General features: G+C 39.6%; 1 protein-coding gene across 2 annotated transcripts in view; it reads left to right on the top strand.

Moving 5' to 3' along the window:
* The window catches only part of LOC103025951 (uncharacterized), a 379,123-nt gene that overhangs the window by 306,786 nt on the left and 60,474 nt on the right, over window positions 1–11,863 (top strand). For both annotated transcript variants that reach the window (XM_049482198.1, XM_049482199.1), the window contains exon 8: window positions 9,273–9,454. In XM_049482198.1, the coding sequence (XP_049338155.1) occupies window positions 9,273–9,454 (182 nt within the window). The remainder of the gene's footprint in view (window positions 1–9,272; window positions 9,455–11,863) is intronic.

Genomic DNA, 11,863 nt, shown 5'->3' on the forward strand with positions numbered 1-11,863 from the left:
GTCAGTACCTTCATACAGAGTCCTGACGTGAACCTGTGTAGATACGAACGGAAGTGTAATATTCATGTATTCTTTGCTGATGTGCGCTGTGTGTAGTCTGGGGACGTGGAGGAGCTTTAACTCCGCCTTTGATCTCAGGCTGTTGTGTTTTTGTGTGGATAAAGCCACACAAGTGAGCCGTGTTGTGTAATATCTCGGATTATTATATTAAAAACTTAAAAAAAGATGCTGAAGTCATATCATTTGCTTGAAGAAGTATGGCTTATAGGCAGTCTAGCGATTGGATTATCATATTGGTTGACTTGCTGCAATTTTTCCTGTCTTTCTTTGCCTCCAGCAAGACAAGCTTGACCAAAGTGGTTGACCATCATGACCAGCGTTACTCAACTGGTTCTCCAGCAATGCCAGCGATACCAAGCAAAACCATCAAAACCAGCATGACTTGTTTCCATCAATGACTTTCCATCCATGAGACCAGCATGACCAAGCTGGTCTACCACCATAACCAGCATGACAAAGCTATTGGTTCACTAATATGGCCAACATAAAGTCATTTTAGTGTGGGAGGTTTCATGGCTAAATTGGACCAGCCTGGTGGCCAATCTTCATTAATTGCACATTGCACCAGTAAATCGTAACTGTTGTCAGTATCAGTATCAGTGAGGATATGAAAAGTGGTCAATACTTCTTCTATTGCCATCCTATCTGATCTAGACAGAAGCTAAGCTGAAGAGCGGATTCATTTCAGATCATTTATTGAGGATGAACAGGACAGATCAGGATGATGGACAGGTTGGCTGTGTTGGCTGGTGTGTGGCTGGAGGGGGGCCCTGCATTGGTTTATGCCCAGGGGCCCATGATTTATTAATCCGGCTCTGCTCAACAGTCATGGCTGAGGTGCTCTTGAGCAAAGTTCCTAACCCCCAACTGTTCAGCAGGGGCTGAGGTGGACACTGATTTCCCCTAATCACTGGTGTGTATAGTATAGTATAGTATATATTAGGGCTGGGCATCACAGAATCGATGAGATTTGAGTTTATCAGAGAACTAAGGTTGTATTTATATAAGGATTAATGGTCCATAACACAACAACAGTGAACAATATAAGGTAACCATACACTCAATCCCTCCACTCAACCTCAGTGTCAGAAAAGACCTTGAAAAAGGCTTTTGATGCAATTTCCTTTTAATTTGAATGTAACTGCTGTCGCATTTAAGGTGGAGTGGAAAAATCTGGAACAATCCCAACTAGTTTGCTAAATGCAAGTGAGGAATATATTTATTCAAGTTAGGAAATATCTTGTTTAACCACTCTAGCAAGCTCTAGTAAATTTGAGTGAGAGAAGAAATGTAAAACTTGTTGATAACGTAGCTTAGCTTCTCTAAACCTACAGCATGTTTTGAAACTGCTCAGCTGCCACCTTTAAGGTGGAACAGAAAGCTCAGAGAAAATGCCATGGCTAGATTGTTTGCTATATGTGAGTGAAATATACATTTACTGACATCTTATTTAACTACTTTAGCATCAGTTGGGTCTCCAACTCTGCAGATGAAAAATATAAAGATCTTGGGTTTATATAAATTGGTATTGGATGACTAAATGAAGACTAAATTGAATCGAAAAATCTAGAAAATCATTTTTCTCCCAATTTATCCGGCCAATTGTCTCACCCATTAATCTGCTACTTAGCTATATATCTCCCATTACAAGTGATGCCACAACACAAGGAAAACCAAACTACCACCTTGTGCTAGCACCTTGACATTACCTTTTGGAGTAATGTGGAGAGAGAGCTCCATCTACCCACCCAGAGAGAGCAAGGCCAATTGTGCTCTCTCGGGGCTCTGGCAGCTGATGGCAATCTGCATGACCAGGATTCGAATCAGCAATCTCCTGATCACAGTGGCAGCGGCTTAAGCTGCTGGACCACTCTGATGTTCTTGTTTGGCCACAGTGGAGAAATATGATATAAAAAAAACTGATGTAGATAAACATAAACCTCTTGACAAAAACAGCTCTGGTTGCTTTTGGGATTACATGCCTCATACCAGTAGGCACTGTGTGGCTTCTTTGCAAACCCTCAATTGCCAAAACCAGGCTAGAGTTTTATATGTCCACTGAGTCAGACCCACCAATCATGGACAGGCAAGCATGTGATGACCTGGCACCTGTGTTGGGAATTGAGGCCCTTGGCAGCCAAGCCATCAGCCCAATTCATCCTGGATACGACTGAAGGGTGCTCTCACTCAGGCTCCCAACCACAAACTCTACCATCATGGCATGGTTCCTAAAAAAAAAAAAACAACACTGGCAGATGCATTTGTTAATGGGACTGGTTGCTGTATTCTACAAGAAAGCAATTTCCTTGAGTAAAAGCTTTTAGATATTGTGTTTGAATCAAAGTGGCTCCACCAGTACAATACCGTTTCAGTTGGAATTTTATAAACACTCATCATAGACATGAATGTTCTACAATATTGGGCTTTCTTTGGTTTTCTCTTTCTTTGTATATTGTAGAATTAGAAGATGCTGTACATCTTTAATGGAAAAAACAAAATCATTTAGACGTTTTATTTATCTTTACTTTTTTTAGAAATACTTTTTATCCCATTTTCTTCCCAATTTACAAGGCCAATTACTTAACCCACTCAGTAGGACTGGCAAGCTGCATGACCAGGATTCAAATCAGCGATCTCCTGATCCAGTGGCAGCGCTTTAGACCACTGTACCACTCGGAGCTCAGAAGTTTTAATTTTCAGGAGGGGGTAAAAATTGAGCTAAATCTCTTTTAGCAGTTTTTTTTTTACCTTGACCAGACTCTTGGTCTTGGTTGCCATCAATAAACAAACCATCAGACAAATTTAGTTCCAAAGTTATTTATCCATCACCTGATCAATTTTGATGTGTTTGGGGTCATTGTGCTGTTGAACACCAAATTTCTAGCTGATAGTTTAAAGTTATGCCAACGAATTCTGAAGTAGCACCAGCAAAACCAGCATTACCAAGCTGGTCCTCCAGCAAAACAATATATGTATAAACTAGCTAGTCTTACAGCAAGACTAGCATGCCTAAGCTGGTCCTACAGCACATGAAGCCTGACTAAAATAAAGGCACATAACAGTATTAGACGTTATCTTGGCATAAATGTGTGTCATCTGATGTTATTAACAACATTTAACCATAAATTAATGTCTGTTGACGTTGGTGGCTGGTGGGTAAACTGGTCTTGATCATGCCAGTCCCCTAGCAAGACCAGTGCACTGCAAAAAATGATATTTTAACTAGTCAAACCCTTTTAAATGTTTCCTAAATATCAAATATTTCTCATTTTCAGATTCTTAGACTATCATATTAAGAATTAATAACTTATTTCAAAAAAATAAAAATTTACCTCATTTAATTATTTAATCTACTAAAAGTTCTATTTATTCTATTGGCAGATAATGTTGTTTAGTTCATGAAATAACTGATCATTCAGTTTTTGTCAAGAAATAATTCTTGAAATAAAGCAAGCAATAGTGTTTGTCAGTGTGTACGACACTTCTAGTAGATTAAAGCTAAAAACAAAGAAATATAAGTTTGTTAGATTGGAATTTTTGCATGACTAACACACCGCAAAAAAAAATAAATCTTTTATTATTTTAAGGCAAAAAAAAAGAGAATTTTATTCTTAATAAGCATTGTACATGCAATATAAAGTAATGATCTTATTCAGTTGTACTTAGAATTTACACCTTATTTTAAGTATTTTGATTCTAAAATAAATACAAATTAAGTACTTCCTATTTTAAGAAATATTACCAAAAAATAAGCTTCCCCACTGGAGGATTTATGCTCTGCCCTCCAAAAAAAGTATTGGAACAGTGAGGTCAAATCAGTTATTTTTGCTGAAAATATTTGAATTTAACATTAAAGGATTAATAGGGCACAAAAGATCATCATTTCAGTCTTAATTTCCAGGTATTTACATCTGAATCGTTGATTGATCATCCAAGAGAGAATGTTCATGCCTGTTCAGTATAATAAATGCATGTAATAAATATTCAGTGTAGTCATCCTCAGTATGTTGAGCCGTTGTGGTGTCAGAGCAGGTTTATTCAGTGACAGGAGGAGACAGTACTGTGTAAGTAGAGAAACTGGAGTTCAGATTTGTGTTCAACAGGCTAACCTGCATCACAGCCTGTGCCCACGCATATCTGAAACACAGAGGAACAGTTCAAACCAAGGTCACCACTGATACTCACCGACAACCTGGTGGGAACTTGGTGCAGGTGGAGGCAGCGTGTTGAGTTCTATATGACAGCCATAAAAAGCAAGAAGAGCCACCTGAGCTATTCACAGGGTCAACACAGGGCCACAACTTATAAAGTTTTTAAAGTAACTAATGACATTTTCTTGATTTTTGCTTAAATATAGCTTTAAAGCCACTTGCATATACAACTCTGGATGAAAAATGATGAGTTTCTTTGATTTTACCAAATTGAAAACCTCTGGAATATAATCAAAAGAAAGATGGATGATCACAAGCCATCAAACCAAACTGAACTGCTTGAATTTTTGCACCAGGAGTAAAGCAGCATAAAGTTATCCAAAAGCAGTGTGTAAGACTGGTGGAGGACAACATGATGCCGAGATGCATGAAAACTATAATTAAAATCCAGGGTTATTGCACCAAATATTGATTTCTGAACTCTTTAAACTTTATTTGAGGTCTAAAAGCTCTGCATCCTTTTTGGGTATTTCAGCTAGTTCTCATCATTTTCTGCAAGTAAATGCTCTAAATTAAAATATATATATTTTTTGCAATTTGGGAAAAAAATCAACAATGATCATTTTACTCAAACATATACCTATACCTATATCTATTTCTCATGTGACCAAACTTTTTGGGCCTATAGCTCAGCGATAATAGGGGGCCCATAGCTATTCATAATAGGGGGAAAAATGTACTGTAGAACCCTGTGGCACAGCTTAACCGTTAGTCCTTAATGGCATATTTTTCTCTTACATTACTATTACTTTTCCTCATGTAAGTAGTTTTGAGACCAGTACTTTTACACTTTCACAGTTACAGCTTAAGTTGATACTTTAACTTCTACAGAAGTATTTTTAAACCCTAGTATTTATACTTTCACCTGATTTTTTTTTTTTTTTTACAAATGTAAATACTTTTGAAACCTTTGATAATGGGAAAGCTTATAGGACACAAAGTGATCAAGCAGCTCATTTTTGAATGAGGGATTATTGGTTTGAATCCCGGTCATGCAGCTTGCCATCAGCTGCCGGAGCCCTGAGAGAGCAAAGTTGGCCTTGCTCTCTCTGGGTGGGTACAGTAGATGGTGCTCTTTCACCTCATCACTCCAAAGGGTGATGTCGATCAGCACAAGGCTGCATCTGTGAGCTGATGTATCGGAACCGAGTTGCTGCGCTTTCCACCGAGTGCGCTGTGATCCTACTGACCAAACATTCAAACAATTCAGACTACAGTGGTTCAAACCAATATATCAAACTACTGTGGAACCAACAAAATGCATTTTTTTGGAAATGATTATACTGTCAGATGTTAGTTATTTTACTGATGTATAGTACCACTTTATTTCAAAGCTAAGCTCCATTGTTGTTTGGGAAACGCACCCCTAGACAACAGTACAAAGCATGCTGGCGATTTCTCTGGTGACCGGTTTGTTAAGAATGCAGAGTACACACTGGAGGCATCAGCTGATTTGGGCTCATACATAAAACAGTAACTGCTCAGCCAGCACAGAGAGGAAACAGCAACAGATACAGTGCTTCAGGCAGTGCAAGAGGCACATCAGAAAGGTTAGCCCAGATGACAGCGTAGCCCTGACAGCGACCTACACACGTTCTGGCCGATGCGTCATACTGTCAGAGTAATGAATGGCAGATTGTTGACAGGAGGCAGGATGATCGTCCCTCAGAGCCTCAGGTCAGTCATTCTGCAGAGGTTACACTCGACACACCAAGGAGTCCAACGAATAAAGACCCAGGTCAGGAAACTCTTACACTGTCCAGGTATAATGCAGGAAGTGCAGATTCTGGAAGAAGAAGAAGCTATAGCCAAAGAAGAAGAAAACACGATGTACCAAAAACTCTCAGGACTAAATCTAGAGGCCTACACTACTTCACATACTTCACACGCAGGCTGCCAAGGATGTTCAGGAACATGGACTCATGAGTCATGTGCAGCGCCTGAGGTCCCGCTGTGCCAGACACCCACCTCAGCAGACCTTCTGGCTCTGACACATCAGAGCAGAGCAGATCACACAGCTACACAGTGTTCCAGAAGCGGTAGAACTGTAGACCTTACAGAAACTACAGGGGTTGAACAATTAAACTGAAACACAGTTCCTCTTACAGCATCCACAGTTAATCCTGTTGGATGTGGTTCGTCCTTCTTGGTGGTATGCTGACATTACCCTGGATACCGTGGCTCTTGATGCTTCACAAAGACTTGCTGTCTTGGTCACAGATGTGCCAGCAAGACATGCACCAACAATTTGTCCTCTTTTGAACTCTGGTATGTCACCCATAATGTTGTGTGCATTGCAGTATTTTGAGCAAAACTGTGCTCTTACCCTGCTAATTGAACCAACCTTCACACTCTGCTCTTACTGATGCAATAATGTGCAATTAATGAAGATTGGCCACCAGGCTGCTCCAATTTAGCCATGAAACCTCCCACACTGAAATGACAGATGTTTCAGTTTTATTGTCCACCACCTGTACATTTTAAGCTAAACACATGATTCAAGCTGGTCAATTGGCATGGCCATAATAACCTAGTTGATCAAACTACATAACCAGGATTTTTCACCAGCTTAGCCAACTTGATCGAACTGGTCGATTTTTGGTGTATTGCTATCATGGCAATGGAAAACACAGGTGTACCACTTACTGAAAACAACTTAGACAGATCATTTCATTGTCAGCATTGCACAGGTTCAGGTAGCTGCGCAACTGAAATTGCAATTCACCAAAGTAAAAGCTTCGGAATGGAATGGAATGCTTTTCCCGTTGTTACGATAGCAAAGACACACTGACACGCCCTAAAACAAGATGTTTGGTGAGCAGCTAATGGGTTTTCATACAGCTTACTAAAATAGGGCTCTTTCTGTCCAGACAGTAAGTTCTAAACCCAATTTCCACAGGTGCCTAATACTTTTAAACACTATTAAATCTGTACCAGCTGGAACAATGGGAAAGCCACCCGTCATCTCGTTACTTCGTTTAGAAGAAAAGAAGCCTCGGTAAACACCGTTGAAAGGAATGGCACTCTTCTTGGCTTTGCTCTGAACACACAGTCAGTTATTCTGATTAAAATGATAAACAGCTGAAGCCGTTTGAAGACCCCAGAGTCCGACAGAAGAAACTGTTCAAAAACGTCCGAACCTCCAAATAAAAGCACTATGAATAAAACATTAAGCTTACAGAGCTGCACCTGAATGAGAATCCAGTCCGCTCTATTTAGGTAGGGCTGAGTCTCTCTCTTTTATTCAGCGCTGAGATTTTTATCCATCAGTTTAATATTAGTGTAATTAGATGCTTTGACAGATTGCTCGCCCGTGCTTCCCACTGCTCATAATTCACAATCAAAGTCGTCCGGTTACACTCGGAGGCCGGCACAGATTTATGACTTATAATTCATATTGATAAGGTGATTCATTCAACTCAGTGTTTTATCCTTTAGTTTTTAGCCCCCTAGTGGCTGTTCCAGCAGCAAACTGGACATATTTACTGGTACAGGTTTTTTAAATCTGTCGCCAAGGATATTTTGCAACACTGCAAAGTCAAATAGTGTTTTTTGAATTATTATATTTTAAATTTTCCAAGCAGTTTGACCAACTGGAATAAGTTCGTTCACCAGCATGACCAAACTGGTCAACTAGCATGACTTCCTTGATGTAGCTGGTCTACTTGTAAAAATCAATACTCTTAGTTTTACATTTTAACTTTCATTTTTATTCCTTATTTTTATCCCCTATTCTCCCATTTTATTTTGCCAGTTACTCAACCCACTCATTGGGACTAGCACATGCCTCCTCCGATACATGTGAAGTTAGCCATTGCCTCTTTTCAAACTTCTGCTGATGCAGCATTGCCAAATAGCATCACAGCGCACTTGAAGGAAAGCGCAGTGACTCGGTTTTGATACATCAGCTCACAGATGCCTTGTGCTGATCAACATCACCCTTTGGAGTGATGAGGGAAAAGAGCGCCATCTACTGTACCCACCAGCAATTGATGGCAAGCTACATGAATAGAATTCGAACCAGAGATCTCCTTTAAGCACCTAAGCAGTATTTAAATGCCACTACATATTTTCTACCACATTTTCTATCAACACACCGTATAAATACATTTTATGTAAATACAGAGAAAGTATGTTTAATGTGTATTTTTTTATAAATAAAGTATATTGAATTGAAATTTCCCTTTTAGTATTATTTACCTAATTTTAACAATTTAAATAGTTTTAATGCACTTAAGTATACTTTCTTTTTACAAGAGTTTCTGGAAGAAACACTTTTTTTTTTTTTTTTCCTGAAAAATATTAAGAGTGCCAGTACTTTCAGGCATGGGTGTAATTGGAAAATTACAGATTAAACCCTGTTTTAACCCTCCCAGTGCTGGTAGCATGGTTTAATAGGGGTCTTTTTTATTTAGCTAGTTTGTTGTTTTGAGGAATTAAAACGAGTAAACCGTGGAGGACCAGGGTAGTTCTCATTTTGTTCTGCGATGCAGAAGCAGTGGACATGGCTAACAGCTCGGTTCAGTCACGCTTCAGGGACAAAAGCAGAAAACTCCAGAGGAGACAGGTGAAGAGACCGGAGCTGGTGTGTGAGGAGAACCGGTGGCTAAACACACACAGCGAGCCACAATTAGACAGGCTAGTAGCGTGGCGGTGAATCAGCACACCTGAGAGCTAATGTGCTGATTTAATGGAGGGCTCAGTGCGGGAAGGTCACCGCGCTGCAACTCTGGCGGCTCCAGCGAGGAGAAAAGCCACAGGATTCAGTTGCCAATCATCGGAGCCTGACAGGCGAGCTTGTTAGTTGCACAAAAGGACAAAAAGAGACGTACTGATTTGCTCTGTGCTTTGATGTGCCGTTCTGTATGCGTCTGAAATCTGTGCTCACGTCTAACTCGCTTGGGTTTTGTCCTTTTCTCTCTCTCTATCTATCTCTCTCTGTCTGTCTCTCTCTGTCTCTCTCTCTCTCTGTCTGTCTCTCTCTCTCTCTCTCTCTCTCAGGCACCTGGTTGTTCTCTGTCTCCGAGTTGGCCGTGCCGGGGGCGGAGGTGGGCCGGATCTCAGCAACAGATGCTGACCTGGGAGAGAATGCCAAGCTGGAATATACCATTCTGGAGGGGGAGTCGGGCGACACCTTCAACATTACTGGGGTGAACCAGGAAGCCATCATCATCCTCAATAAGGTAAGCTTGTATTTATTTATTCATTCATTGATTAATTTATTATTTTCTTCCCATTTTCTCCTAATTTAGCTAATTTAGCCAATTGTCCCACCCAATCAGCTGCTACTCAGCTGACAAGTCAGCAAGGCCAAGTGTGCTCTCTCAGGGCTCTGACAGGGCTCTGATGGCAAGCTGCATGACTGGGATTCAAACCCTAATTATAGTGGACCTCTGGTCCACTAGTCTGGAGAAGCATTTTTTGTGGGCTAAATAGCTAAATGCTATTGTGTTAATAAATGGTGAATTGAGTATAATAAAAGTGATAAGTGTATAACCAGGCAAGAATAGTTTTTTTTTTTTGGTTAATTCTTACTCCTTTCATGTTACATAACAATTTAAATATGAAATATTGTCTGTATATAACAATAATACACTTGCCATATGGTAACAGCATTTTGAATTTCCTGAACTTGATTGAGAGAGGGAAAGCAAACGATAATAGGGTTACAGAAGATAATTGGGGACCACAGGTTAGCCAAACTTGTTAGCTATCTATTCCGGAGAGGCATTTTTAGTTGTTGAGAAAGGGTAAAATATTGTGTTTAATGGTATCAGTATGCTGGAACGACCATCCTTGCTAAGCCCAATATATATTAATTCTAAAATTAAATTCTAAAATGATGCTTCTGCATGCTCGGTGCAATTACCCATTCTCACCAGAGAGGGCCCTATATCCCTTAAATCTTAAAACTTACGAACATCAGTTTTAACTGAAATATTTTCAATATTTAAATATTTACATATTTGCTGTATATAAAGCGAGCTCGGGTGCTTCGGAGATATCAGTGTATAACAATAATGCACTGTGTATAATTGTTGCCATATGGCAACAGCATGAGGCGGTGGAACTGCCACGTATGCAAATATGACTGTTATGTATTTTCTAGTCGTATGAGATATAAGAGGAGAATAACCATAAAGCCATTTATTGATTTGCTCTCACAGAGTGTATTACAGGGTGCTGTCGCATGCTGTTGACATATGGCAAGAAAATGCAGAACTGCTTAATGAAGATGCAGCGTCTTCTTAAAGATAAAAAGAAAATAGAAAAAAGCAGAAATGATGCTTATAATCGAACTGAAGCTTTTCTAGTGCATCACTGCTGAAGTGAGAGAGTGAAGGAGAAAGAGATTGTGTAAGAAAGAGAAAGAGAGAGAGGCAGTGTGTGGAGACTGTGCAGGGTGGGCAGGAAGAGCAGGGGTCAGGTGGGACGTGAGGCAGCAGGTTACGGGGAGGGTGTAGGAGGGCCAGGTGTCGTGAGGCGACGGGCGGTGTGTGGATGAAGGTTCAGGAGAGTCAGTGTGGGAATGAGAGCTGTGCTCAATCTGACTCACACCAGTCCAATCGTTCTCTGCCGCCTGCCAAAAAAAAATAATCTGTGCATGTGTGTGGTGTGTTTCTAAGTGTGTGTGTATAAAAATATTGTTTTTTATATAGAGTTACTTGGGGAAAAAGGTAATGAAACAGCTTGTAATGCAGAAACAAAACAAAACAATACTCAGCAATAAGGCGTAAGAGTTCAGAACAGTCTTATATACCCAGCTCACCAGGTGTTAGTACTCAGGCGAACAACTTCCTGAAGACATCACATGATCCTCAGAGTCACAGAGTGGTGCGTACTGGGTAGTGTAGTCTTGTGACTGGAAATCGCAAACTGGAACCTCTTGCTTAGATTAGACAGTTTTGGACATCTCTGCTGGATTTTCTCAGTCAGCTTTATGAGGTAGAGTCTCCTGGAATTCAGGCTTTCAGTTAACAGCTGTGCTGAACTCGTCAAGAGTTAACTACTTGAATTTCTTGTTCCCTTTTAATGTGTTTGAGAGCTTCAGTTAAAGTAAAGTTGTGAAGAGGTAGAGTTACAGGTATACAGGGAATAGCTCTATTTGAGTGCTGTTCTAATCTATATTATGGCAAGAACAACTCAAATAAGTAAGGAAAACTTACTTAAATATTTTTAAGAAATTAAGGCCAGTCAATCTGAAACTAATCTAGAACTTTTAAAGAAAATATCTTTAACTGCAGTTACAAAGACGATCAAAAACATTATGATGAAACTGGCACTCATCAGGACCATCCCAGGAAAGAAAGATCAAGAGTTTCCTCTGTTGCACAGGATAAGCGCAACAGCTCTCTAGATAAGAGCCATCAAACAGGCAGTCTGTAATATTAATTGAATTAATTAATTAATTCATGAATAAGTAATGAAGCTAATAGAGTATAATAGAGTATTTAAAATATATTATTAACTAAGCTATCAAGCAGTATACATTTTGAATAAAGCAATCAAGCAGTCTATATATGACATTAATGAAGTAATTAACTAATTAAATAATATATTATTAATTAAATCGTTAAGCAGTCTTCTTAATG

Source organism: Astyanax mexicanus, chromosome 8 (assembly GCF_023375975.1).
Source record: "Astyanax mexicanus isolate ESR-SI-001 chromosome 8, AstMex3_surface, whole genome shotgun sequence".
Lineage (NCBI taxonomy): Eukaryota > Metazoa > Chordata > Actinopteri > Characiformes > Acestrorhamphidae > Astyanax > Astyanax mexicanus.